Source organism: Heloderma suspectum, chromosome 8, assembly GCF_057233095.1.
Source record: "Heloderma suspectum isolate Gila_16-S chromosome 8, 16-S_ref, whole genome shotgun sequence".
NCBI classification, from domain to species: domain Eukaryota; kingdom Metazoa; phylum Chordata; class Lepidosauria; order Squamata; family Helodermatidae; genus Heloderma; species Heloderma suspectum.
In genome coordinates this window covers 41,875,280-41,888,729 of record NC_139465.1, presented here as the reverse complement: position 1 = coordinate 41,888,729, position 13,450 = coordinate 41,875,280, and the positions used below count along the sequence as shown (strand labels likewise).

The following is a 13,450-nucleotide window of genomic DNA, read 5'->3' as shown; positions in this document are numbered from 1 at the left end:
CCCCGACTCTGTCTAGGGGCCACAGGATTACTCCCTAAATGCCCAACCCGAGTCTAAACAATGCATCTGATCCCTGAAATCCAGGTCCTTGGGATGTGCCTCCCTTTTGCTGCTGCTCAGCCTAGCCACCCCATCTGTCCCGCTACCCTGCTCTCCTGGAAGGCTTAGAAGGCACACTGGTCAAGAACATAGGCAGGATCTTGTCTCCCAGCCTCAGAATTCTGCACCTAGGAAGCAGTCGCTTTCGGCCAGGTCTTTGTGCCAGCCACGCTGGCCAATTCATTGGTTGCCTTTGACTAGTTTTGGGAACAGCTCTGCTCGCCAATTTTAGAGTTGTATTTCAATCCCTGCACCATAGTGACTCAGATATAGGTATGGATATGCAAGCCAGCCTGCACTATGAGCTTTTCTACACGAGGCTGTTAATCAGCTATTTATCCACTGTATCTACTTTTGGTTTTGTTGCAGAACTGAGGTGTATCCAAGCATTACACAGCGAGCATTTCCTTTCCTGCTTGTCCGCTACACAAGCTCTAGGTGGCACTGTGGTATAGCAAAATCACGCAAATACACAAGAGGTAATCACACTTTTGCTTTCACAATTCAATGCTGCATTTGCCCTTCTCTAAAAAAAACTCAACAAAAGTGTGATGTCGTCTAAAGAACCCATAAACAACAGTGAGTAGGGAATGACAAGCCCATGATAAATGTATCATGTAGAAAAGCCCTATGGCTCTAGAATGGCAAGAGATCATTGGCTACACTCCCTTAACCATCATTTTGCATCTAGCTCCCTGCCCCCTGCCCCCCCACACACAAGTAGCCACTATTTTGCAACTGGTCCTGGTTGTTGTCCCTTGACTATCTATTAAAAAATCCAAAGTTGAACCTACAAGCTTGAAATCTGCCCACCCACGTTTTCAATGGCTGGAGAACAGGATACTACTCCCTTAAGGACCATCCTGTCTCCTCTCTTCAGATGTCAAGTGTCACCTCACCTCTGGAGGTCCAGCGGGTGGGCAAATGGAACAGTGCCTTTTTAGTCACTGCACCCAGGCTCTGGAACTTCTGGGGAGGTATATAAGAACATAAGAAGAGCCACGCTGAAGCAGACTCAAGACTTATCTAGACCCACATTCTATTCCTACAGTGACCAACCAGATGCCTCTGGGAAGCCCACAAGCAGGACATGAGCGCAAGAGCACCCTCCCACCCATGTTCCCCAGCAACCGGTATTGAGATGCATACTGCTTCCAACACTTGAGGCAGTTTGCACGTTAATGGCAATCATGGGCTAATTAAGGCACGAATTGCCAAAATCTGGTGGGAGTGAGAGCTCTGCTTTCAAGGAACAACCTACAATTGCCCTTTTCATAGGCTGTTAGTGTGATGTTTGAACCCAGATACTCTGGGATGTTTAGGCATTAAACAACCCAGAGTTAACCCACAACAAACCATGCTGTTATATGTGAACCGGGTCAATATATCACCTGAGCCCCTTCTCACTCCTGGCCTTCCATTGTTCTGTTAAGACATTTGACAGGATAGAGAGGTGGGGCGTAGAAACGTGGCATTTGGTTTCCTGGGTAATGGGGGTGGGGGGAAGGTGGCAGGATTTCCAGGCTTCATTCTCTATGTTACCCAATCTTATTTTATCTTTGTTTTTAATACTTATTTGGGGGATTTTGGAAACTGAAGATTTTTTTTCTTTCTTAATGGAAAAAACGGGCAATTTCAAAATTATATTCCAGCACTAGTAGCAAGTGCCTAGGCCTCAGTCCATACACCCCTCAAAATGGAGGGGTACTTGCAAAACCAGCCCAAACTATGTAGGTTCCCCAGCCAACTTCCCCTACAGGGCCACTGCACTAAAAGTGTTTGGGGCCATAGGGGAGAACACTACAAGAAGCTACCCGGGTGACATGCCCTTCTTTTACAAGGCAGAGTGTGTTTTGTTCAGTTTGCCAGGTTTGCCAGCTTGCACCTGGTTTTAATAACAGACTTGCAGCTTGCCAGCTCGTCTCTGTATTAGTCATGCACAAGGCAGCCATTCACCCCCACCCCACCCCCACCCTGGCCCATGTTCTGTCAGGAGAAAAATATCTTTGGCTATTTGGTTCTATTTTATCTGCAGGAACAACTGAGAGGAGCAAACTTCTAGATCAGGGGTGCAGAACCTCTTTCACCCCAGGGGCCGAATTCCATTTCAGAGAAGTTCTTGGGGGCCGCATTCCAGTGGTGGGTGGGGCAAAAGGGTGGGGTCAAAAAACTAAAATACCAGTATATTTTAGCTTAAAGTTCTTAGTGCCAGGAACAAAACCTTTGGAGAAGCATTTCAACCTTTTAGAATGTGGGGAAAATGGTACAAAAGCCAGGGAACCACGAAATGATCGGTGGTTGGAGGGAAGGGAGCATGGCTGGATTGAGACGCCCGGAGAACCAGATACGGCCTCTGGATCTGAATTTCTACGCCCCTTTGCTAGATTAACATGCCCAATGGGGCTGTAAGGCCACCTCCAATGCCATGTGGCAAATCACATTAGCAAAGTCTGGGATTTTTAAAAGCCCCTAGGGCTCTGTCCTTCCAGGGCTGTGGGAGAGAATATTAGAAGATGCCCAGCCCCCTAATACTAGCTTTAGACAATTTTGCATCTAAAGCAAAACAAAAATCAAATCACCCACCACCACCACATACACCGCTTAATCTGCTCTAGAATGAAGCTTCTTTTTGTGGGGGAGGCGGTTTAATACCACAGAGAGCTGCGATAAGCCCTATTTGGAACGCAGTATCCGAAGCAACTGGTTCAATGATGCTTCCCATGAAGGCCAATTCTGGAAATCCTGCTGAGTGTGCACAAGCCTTCAGGCACACTTAAAAATAACTCTCTGCATGTACATGGAGAAACATAGGAAACTGCCTTATACTGGGTCAAGCTATTTTGTCCAACCAACTCAGTGTTCAGTACATCAGGAATGGCCTGACATCATTTAGGCTTGCAGGATCTACTTTGGGTTTTCCAACAACCCTGAGAGCCATCCATCGGGGCCAGGTACAACATAGCGGCTCAGGCATATGTGGGTAGACATGCGCTAAGAATGAAGGACCGGGGTGCCTCCTAGCACATGCTCAAGCTCAGAAGTTTGGGACCAGTACCAGAACCAAGCTCACAAGTCCTTTCATGCAAAATTCCATTCCTAGTTTTCCCCCACAGCTTTCTTTTTCAACCACCTGTTTTTCAGTTGTTGCTACTGTTAGACAACTGGGAGTCAGAAAGCCTTGCTGATTTACCCAGAGATCTACTAGTAGATCTTGATCTATCTTCTACCCAACCCTGGTGCACATGGACTAGCAGGGGTCTCCAGAGTCTGTGGCAAAAACCTTTGCCATCAACCTGCTATCTGATCCTTTTAACTGGAGATACCTGAATTGGACCTGGTACCTTCTGCAAGTAATGCAGGTGCTCTACCGGTGAGCTACGGTCCCTCCATGGTCCATATGTAGTCACCTGGGTTATGTGCACAGGTGCCAGATCATGCCAATTTCTCTGCAGCACTAACCAGGCACGAGGCTGACAGAGAATGTGTTCTATAACAGTGTAATACTACCATGTTACTACTCAATCAGGAGCCCAGCAAGGACAGCAAATGAGCACCACAGCTCAGGTTGTAAAAGGCTCCCAAACTGAGTCGACCTGGCATGCCAATCATCTACGTTGTTCAATGATGCTTCAGCTGCCACAATACGTTACTTTTCAGAAATAAAAATCCACACTGGACTTTGAAGCTAAGGAGCCGAACTGCATTTCGGAGAAGTTCTTGGGGGCCATATTCTGGGACGGGCCAATGGTAAAAGGGGCGGGGCCAAAAATACCAGCCTATTTTTGCTTAAAGCTCTGACTGCCACTAACTAAGCCCTAGGAGCAGCATTTCACCCTTTCTGAATGGAAGAAAAACTCTGCATAAGTCAAGAAACCACCCAATGATCGGTGGTTGGAGGAAATGGGGTGGGGCCAGGGCAATCCCAAAGGGCTGGATTGGAACCCCAAGTGGGCAAGATGTGGCCCATGAGCCTGAGGTTCGACACCCCTGCCTTTAAGGATCAATCCCATGGCCTGTATTTCTCCTCCTTTCTGTGACCTCCAATCACGTGTGCTCCCAGACATGGTGGAGTGGAAGATACTTGACTCCTTAGGCGAACTGAACTCAGGGGAAGTCATCCAGGAGGGTCCTGGGTCAGCTTTGGCAGGCTCCTGACCACTCAGCATCAGGAACCCAGTCTAATCACTCAGCCAGTGGTACAGCAGCCCCAGGCTCAGCTGGCTCATCCTCCTCCAACTCTGAGCTCAAGGCCAGCACAATCACACTGGGCTAGCCTTGTCCAACCTGGTGCCCTCCAGCTGTGTTGGACTACAACTCCCATGCTGGCTGGAATTTTGGAGTGAAATTTGGGGGAATTTGCGCAACTCTCCTAATTTGCGCAACTTGCATCCACTGACTGAAGTGGGGATGATTCAGTCTACAGGGAAAATTTGTGCAAAGTTTGACTGCAAAAGTTGCACAAATCGAATCTAAGCACATGTCTGGCAATCTGTGAACATTTTCAGTGGACATATGATCACACTTGCGTTTGGGCCTTCGAACATGGCATGTTCGTATATTTGCAAGCAAAAACAAAGTTCTTATACATCCCTAGATATTATCCCTTAGATCTCCAGGTACAAGAATCCCGGGTGGCAGGGCTGGCAAAGAAGTTGGTCCGACAGCCACTGGCAGTCACAGTGAACTATGCTGGGCTAGAGGGACCAATGGCTGGAGTCAATGTAAAAGTGGGCCCCACCTGCCATATAGCTGTTAAAGATGAGGAGAGTGTCAGAAAACAAAAAAAGAAGAGGTGGTAACTGTAATCGAGCACCACAAACATGGCTGAAAGCATAGGGCAGCCCTTCCTCAACCAGGCACCCTCCAGCTGTCTCTGATTACAATGCCCATCATCCCCAGCCAGCATGGCCAATGGGTAATGGGGCTTGCAGTCCAACACAGATAGAGAGTGCCAGGTTGAGGAAGGCTGGCATATTTATTTAATTCGTTTATTTAAAATAATTTTCTTTAAAATGAGAGAAATCTATCAAGGCAGCGTACAAGATAAAAGCAATAGAAAAGTAAGCAAAAATAAATAGAAGACAGCAAATATTCAATTAATAGGGATAGCAATCCAAACCCTGTCTTTTAAGAGCTAAGCACTCAAAGCTAGCCAAATCTGTCAGTTTTGCTTTCTCCTACATTTTATTTTTTCTTTTTTAAAAAAATCAGAAGTTTTTCCTGTCCCATTGATAAAGGGATGTGTACCTTTAAGTTCTTTAAAAAAAAAAAACAACCCCGAACCAAATTAAACTCTCTCTCACCCTACTAACGTTCATATATAGTTAGACTGTCTCAAGGTAGTCCTTAATACCTTCCCTTTGAGCAACAACAGCCTCAATAATGCCTTGAGAACAACCACAACAAGCAGAGCATTAGCAATGCTGCCCCAAAGGAGAACTACAAAAATGTCCCGATCAGATTCGACAGGAGAGAACGGCTTAAATACCAAACCCTTTTTCTTGTGTTGACAAAACAAACGCGTACATAACCCAACACACATTGCACATGAGACTAAATGAACCACGACATCCCTCCTTGTGGAAAGTGATACACCTGTAGATTTAGTTAGGGATTAGAGTCAAGCCCTTGAGTTTGCCCCTGGACTGAGATTTTAAGAGTTTGAGCTGGAGGATTTGGAGACAGCACCAAGGGTCAAATGTTCTCCTACTCACCTTCAATCTCAATGGACTTCTGCAAGCTAAAGAAGGAACACATCCTAAGTCCTTGTTTGTGGCAACTGTTAATGGCGCAGACTTTAGTTCTGCTGACACGGATGGAACCACCACAGAGTAGGTAGAACGCAGCGCACAGATAAGGCTCGGATAATGCCTGCGAGTATGGAGCCTCATAAAGCGGACTGAAAAAGGCAAGTGGCGGGGTAGAGAGAGGGTAAAAGGGAAGGGAGCCTCAGGACAAGTTTAAAGATGTAATTAAGGAAAAGTAAACCTCGCTTAGTGGAAACGCTGAGTTGCAGAGCTCTAGTGGATAATCACCACTTACGGCAGGGCAACACTGAGTTTTCAACGATAGTAATAACATAGCACATGGTTAAATACAGATTTTTGCTTTGTTTTGTTTTGAGAAATCCAGAAATCATCATTCAGTGGTATAGCAAGGAGGGCACCTGAAATCTCTGTATTCGCATGCCTGTGCCTGACCATGTCATTGGCACCACTTCGCATAAGCAGTGGGATCATGTGGAAGCCTGGACTGTACCACTTCAAGCTGCCGGGGGGAGGACTGCATGCAACTTCCCTGCGGGCGCTCAATGGAGATGGGAGTGGGAGTCCTAGGCCAAGGAAGCAGGATGCACTACCAAGTGGAGGCTGTGACTCCTGTCAGTGGGGCAGTGAATACGCTCTGGGTTTCAGTCAGAACCAGTCAGAACTCTAAAGGAACTATCCAAGGTGCTTCACATCTCGCATTGGAGCCACCAGCCTCCACTAGCCATTACCCCATTGACCAGGCAAGGGGAGGAGGCCGGGTTCACTGTATTTCTACCAGGCCTGCCCACCTGGTAGTTTCCTTCTACCTACCAATCCCACAGCTTGATGCTTCTGTACCACTGTTTCTTCCCAGCTTGCACTCTGGAGCTCGAGTGCCCACAGTCTCAACCAGCTCCATGGAGTAGGCTCCAGTTTCCCCGTTCAAGCCCCAGAGTTCCCAGGAGGCAAATAACAGCCTTGCCATTTTTTGTTAAGGACTAAACAATGCTTTACAAAGATGTGCATAGACATACTTGAGAGACCGCCTTTTCCCTGCCTGGATTTTAAGAACTTCCAGGGGAGGCCCTTCACCTGGTACCACCACCATAAGAGGCACCTTTGGCAGGGATGAGAGAGAGAGGGCCTTCTGGGTGGCAGCTCCCAGGCTCTGGAACTCCATGCCAAAGGAGGCTGGGTTGGCCCTCACTCTGTTGTACTTTTGCCAGCAGGCAAAGATATTTCTGTTCAGGCAGTTATTTGGCACATAAGCTGGTCTGCTGGTGATGGGATTTTTAATTGGTTGTTGCTGTTCATTTCTTTTATTGTTGTATTCTTAATTTGTTTTTATGTTACGTTTTAATTAAGACTTTCCATTTAACCTGGATTTTATCATTAGCAGCCTAGAGCACCATTTTTTGACAGTATGGTGGAACACAAATAAAAAATCACTTTTTTTTTTTTAATGAACATTGCACAGGGATTGCAGAGTGACTCTCATCAGCAAAGTCAAAGACACTGTCATGCTGAATTAAGTCAGCTCAGTTAAATACAATCCCCCATTATATTTGCCTCTCCATGGGCCAAGCTGCCTTAATTATGGGGAGCATGTATCCAATGCCTGCTCCTAGCTGCTAAAATGCAGAGCCTCTCCTTTCCTTTCCAATAATCTCAGGTAGTAGCCCCCTTCAGATGTGAAATGGGGGTTAAGTGGATCCACATGGGGCCAGATTGCATCATGGTAGCAGGCTTCTTCCCATCCCTCAATTGGAGAGGCCAGTGCTCAGTGGTAGAGCAACTGCTTTGCATGTAGAAGGTCCTGGGTTCAACCCCCAGCATTTCTAGGGAGGGCAGGAAAAAAGCCTGTCTGAAACCCCGGAGAGTGTTGACAATACTGGGCTACATGGACCAATGGCATTAAAGTCAGATCATGTGGAAGGGATGCGCCTCTAGTTCCTGCAGCCATGAATGGCCTTAGGTGGTGACCTATGCCACTACGCACAGCTTGTGTTCCTGCTTGGGGCTTAGAGTGTAATGTAGCGGTTAAGAGTGTTGGTTTGGGACTTCATTGGCAGTCAGCCATGAAGCTCGTTGGGTGACCTTGGGCCAGTCATCGACTCTCAGCCTAACCCACCTCACAGGGTTGTTGTGAGGATAAAACAGAGAGAACAGGGAACATGTAAGCTGCCTTGGGCTCCTGGCAAGAAGAAAAAAGGCAGGACATTATTGTAATAATAAAAAAGAATTAAAAATGGTCGGACTCAGTATAGAATCATAGAATAGTAGGGTTGGAAGGGGCCTACAAGGCCATCGAGTCCAGCCCCCTGCTCAATGCAGGAATCCAAGTCAGAGCAACCCTGACAGATGGCTGTCCAGCCTCGTCTTGAATGCCTCCAGTGTGGGAGAGCCCACCGCCTCCCTAGGTCATGGGTTCCATTGTCGTATTGCTCTAACAGTCAGGAAGTTTCTCCTGACGTTCAGCTGGAATCTGGCTTCCTGTAACTTGAGCCCATTATTCTATGTCCTGCACTCTGGGATGATGGAGAAGAGATCCTGGCCTTCCTCTCTGGGACAACCTTTCAAGGACTTGAAGAATCCACAGCTGAGTGTCCTTTTGGCTTTGGCCCAGCCGCTTCACTTTTTCTGGTGCTACTTGGAAATACCCTCTGCTCTTCCCCAGTAGTATATTGGACACCTTCCGACCTGAGGGGCTCATCTTCCAGCATCATATCTTTTAGCCTTGTGATACGTTCCATGGAGTTTTCTTGGCAAGAATACTGGAGTGGGTTGCCATTTCCTTCTCCAGTGGACCACATTTTGTCAGAACTCTCCACTATGACCTGGCAATCCTCCTTAACTCATTGAAGCCATAAGCTATGTCGTGCAGGGCCACCCAAGACGGACAGGTCCTTCGCCACAACAAGGCAGTGATCCATGAAGGAGGCAATCCTACATACACTTAGCTAAAAGTAAGTCCCATTGAACTCAAAGGACACTTCTGAGTAGATAGGCATAGGATTGCTTTGTGAATTTCAAGCCTTCCTGATAAATATGATGTATAACAATGTAAAACATTAACTCATCAAATTCAATATATTGCATCCTGTTTGTCTGAAAACCCGCAAGTCCAGCAAGATCTTAATTGAGAATGTTGTAAAATATTAAATTAGAAGCCTACGTTTTGCAAGCACATTTAAATGGTAGGAAGTTGAGAATTGCCCTCCTCCATTTATTTCAGCATGGAGGCAAAACATGTTTCAAACTATACTGGATATTCAACAAAGGGAAGGGGAAAGTCTGGGTTGTACTTTAAGGGATAGTGCAGTTAGGTCCACAACACACATTACTCAAGAATATGGAAGAATGATTAGGCCTACTAAAACAATTACAGGAAGCCAGATTCCAGCTGAACATCAGGAAAAACTTACTGACTGTTAGACCAATACGACAAGGGAACCCATTACCTGGGGAGGTGGTGGGCTCTCCCACACTGGAGGCATTCAAGATGAGGCTGGACAGCCATCTGTCAGGGATGCTCTGACTTGGATTCCTGCATTGAGCGGGGGGCTGGACTCGATGGCCTTGTAGGCCCCTTCCAACCCTACTATTCTATGGTTCTATGAATCCTTAGATTGCTCTGTACAACCAGGGCCAAGAAGAAATGCAAGAAAGCTACGTACGTGCATGAAAGTATGACCCGAGGAAAGAGTTTGAGATCTGAAATGGGTGACATCACTACATCTTGTGGTAGCAAAGGCCATAGTTTAACTATGCGCTGTGTGAAGAAGGACTTCCTTTTATAAAACACTGAGCAAATACAATGGATATACCAAGAACCATACACTCAAAAAACAACAACCAGCCTTACTAAAATAGCAGCCAACATCTGATACTCCTCTCACAGGGCAGTTTGGTGAAGAGGGAGCTGAAGCACACTTTGATGTCTTATGTATCTATTATTTTCGGAACCTGGAGCCCTCCAGATGTGTTAGACTACAAATCCCATCAGCATTGGCCATGCTGGGTGAGAATAATGTGAATTGTAGCCCAACATGTCTGGAAGCCACCAAGTTAGAATCACAGAATAGTGGGGTTGGAAGGGGCCTACAAGACCATCGAGTCCAACCCCCTGCTCAATGCAGGAATCCAACTCAGAGCATCCCTGACAGATGGCTGTCCAGCCTCGTCTTGAAGGCCTCCAATGTGGGAGAGCCCACCACCTCCCTAGGTCATGGGTTCCATTGTCATATTGCTCTGACAGTCAGGAAGTTTCTCCTGATGTTCAGCCGGAATCTGGCTTACTGTCACTTGAGCCCATTATTCCGTGTCCTGCACTCTGGGATGGTCGAGAAGAGATCCTGGCCTTCCTCTCTGTGACAGCCTTCCAAGGACTTGAAGAGCACTATCCTATCTCCCCTCAGTCTTCTCTTCTCAAGGCTAAACATACCCAGTTCTTTCAGTCTCTCTTCATAGGGCTTTGTTTCCAGTCCTCTGATCATCTTTGTTGCCCTCCTATGAACCCTCTCCAGCTTGTCTGCATCCTTCTTAAAGTGCAGTGCCCAGAACTGGACACAGTACTCCAGATGAGGCCTAACCAGTGCTGAGTAGAGGGGAACTAGTACTTCCTGGGATTTGGAAGCTATGCTTCTATTAATGCAGCCCAAAAGAGCATTTGCTTTTTTTGCAGCCACATCACATTGTTGGCTCATATCCAGCTTGTGATCGACAACAATTCCAAGATCCTTCTCACTTGTAGTGTTAATCAAACCATCGATCACTTCGTATCGTGGAAGGTATTATGTTGTGTTTCTTTCCTATATAAAAAACAAATTGTAGCTAAATCTTTGCTCAGAGCAATGAGGATACACGTGAAAATATTATCTGATAGATTACATTTGGTTTCCTGTATTAATACAGATATTTGATCTGTTTTTGGTCGTTACTCCTGTAAGTTAATTGATATCTTGTGAATTTTATTTCATATTTTAACTGCGAAGATGAAGTGGCCATTCCCGGTCAAGCTTACAATCTGTGCTCCAAATCAGGACTGCAAGGATACTGAGACAGGGATGCCATGAAGCAGGGGTGCTGAGCCTCTTTCAGTCCGAGGGCCAAATTCAGTTTGGGAGAAGCTCACGGGAACCATATTCCAGCAACGGGCAGCAGCAAAATACCCATATATTTTAGTTTAAAACTCTTACTGGCAATAATAAACATTAGGAGAAGCATTTCAACCTTTTAGGGTACAATCCTATGCATGTTCAGACAGAAAAAAGTCCTACAACTCCCAGCATTCGCCACCCAGAACAGCTGGCTGGGGAATGCTGGGAGTTGTAGGACTTTTTTTCTATCTAAATATGCATAGGATTGCACCCTTAGAATGGAAAGAAACAGTGCAAAAACTGAGAAACCACCGAACTATCAGCCGTTGGGAGAAAGGGTGTGGAGCCAGGAAAAAGGGGGTGGAACCAGGGGAAGCAGGCATGGTCATCTAGGGAACCCCAGAGGGCCAAATCTAGGGCAGGGGAATGAACCTCAGGCCTGCAGGGCAGATTTGGCACATGGGCCTGAGGTTCAACACCCCTGCTCTGGAGCCTCACCAAAGCCCAAATCTAGAGAGGTGTTCAGTTGAGCTCCTCCCCATATAATCCAATGCATGAAGAGGGCAGCAGAAGTGTGGCTCTCAGTCCTGCCAGCCCCACGTCAGACACCTGCATGTTCAGTGAGACATCTGAAAGCGGGAGGCCTCAACACATGCAACCACACACACCAGGCTCTCCACACAATCAGGAACCCTGAGCAATCGTGGTTTCCAACCCTGTTGTTCTGCTTTTTTATTTGCAGGGTGGTGTGCGTTTTTTAAAAAAGTAGGGAGCTAAGGAGGAGATCTTTGTCCTGGAAATGTGGCATAAATGAGATGAGGTGGGTGGCTACCAAGGGGAAGGTTTTTCAGAGGTGACCCCCAGTTATGGAACGCTCACCCCAGAGAGGCTCACCTGATACCTTTTCGGTATCTTTTTGGCACCAGGTAAAGACCTTCTTATTCTCCCAGGCATTTTACTTTGTTAAGTCTGTTGTGTTTAAATCTGTCATTGTATTTTTAAACCTCTACACTGCTGCTGTTTTTTACCTTGGTTTTATACGGTAGTTTTAAATTTTAAAAAGATACGTATATTACATTTTATCCTGTAGTGTTTTATGGTTTTAATTGTGTGACCCACCCAGGAAGATTTGGCTATTGGGCAGTATAGAAATGTAATCCATCAGTAAATATAAATAAATTAGATAAGATACATGCCAGAGAAGAGCTTGCTCCTGGTGATCAAAATGTGCGTGCGCGCGCGCGCGCATGCACACACACACACCTGTATCTTCTACTGTCCAATCTCCCACCACAGGACTCTACCAAATTATGTGCATGCAATTCTTCTGCATGCACAGGCCAGGCCTGGGTATCTTCCAGAAGTGATGTAAGCTGTGAACATAATGAATATTGGCTTTTCGTGTCCAGAGAGAGAACACATACGGGCATAAATAAATGTAATTTAGAGTTTTGCAATTAACATGTTACCTGCTTCAAGCGCATGGGGGTGGATAGTTAATGGAAGAAAACGAAGGAATGATTTACTGAACTTATAACCGGTCTTATTCCTGAATGCTAAAGAAGCATGCCGATGCCTTTCAAATGTATTAAAATATTAACATACAGCTAAAATAAATCCTGCTCCAAGATTAAATACACCATCTGAGACCTGTCAAACAACCCAGATTAACTGCAAATAAGAAGAGGGAGCGAGGCACAGGATGCTTGTCTACTCCAATCAAAAATTCTGCTTGCACTTTAATAATAAAAAAGGGCTAACTAAAACTGCCAATTACACCATTAGCTATCCTTGAAGTACAGTCAGTTCTGGTTTGCTTACACATGCATGGAATGAATGAGACTAAAACCCAAGCAATATCGGGGGATGTCTCCCTTCCTTTTTTCACACAGAGCAAGCCATTTAGGAGGTGATTATCCATGGTTCTGTTCATGGGCGCGCACATGGATGAGCATGCCACAATCACATGGGCAGGACCACAGTGAGTGAGTTCGCACATCACGCTAAGCCACCCTGAGAACAAGTCACCACAGGTTGGTTGTTGGCTCATTAACCTGACAAACTATTGTGTGCTCTGCAGCTTGCCGTGACTTGTTTCCCCCTCAGCCCTCCCACCAGCTCCCAGCATGTATCCCAGGCACTTTTGTGGCAGCACTCCTCGTTTCTCCAGTCCCTACATCAGCACCCTTTCTGCAACTGGTCCGCTGGGGTTGCCTGCTCCTGAGGAACACCTCCCTCCCCGCATCAGATTGCCAAATGGAATTAATATTCTAAGCCCTTATGAACACGTTCACAATTTTTTCACTTGTGCAAGACTGCCTGTTCACTATTTAGCCAAGCATACTGATATTCCCCTCTTGTCAAGATCATCATCCCTTTGCTAGAGAACACCTTTTTCAAAAAAGAAAAAGGCTGCTTCCTGCTCCCAAAGTAAACACACCCACCCCAAAAGATCCTTCTCCTGCAGCTGGTTTTGGCTCCCCCACCCTCCACTTCATGCTTGTC

At 46.2% G+C, this 13,450-nt stretch overlaps 1 protein-coding gene across 7 annotated transcripts in view; it reads right to left on the bottom strand.

Annotated features, from left to right (window-relative positions):
• The window catches only part of CPNE2 (copine 2), a 183,317-nt gene that overhangs the window by 153,440 nt on the left and 16,427 nt on the right, over positions 1-13,450 (bottom strand). The window contains exon 1 of one of the 7 annotated variants that reach the window (XM_084812128.1): positions 5,814-5,992. The exons of the other annotated variants lie outside the window; for them this stretch is intronic. Within the exon in view, the coding sequence (XP_084668254.1) occupies positions 5,814-5,856 (43 nt within the window). The 5' untranslated portion in view covers positions 5,857-5,992. Of the gene's footprint in view, positions 1-5,813; positions 5,993-13,450 lie in introns of those variants that run through there. 7 annotated transcript variants of the gene reach the window in all.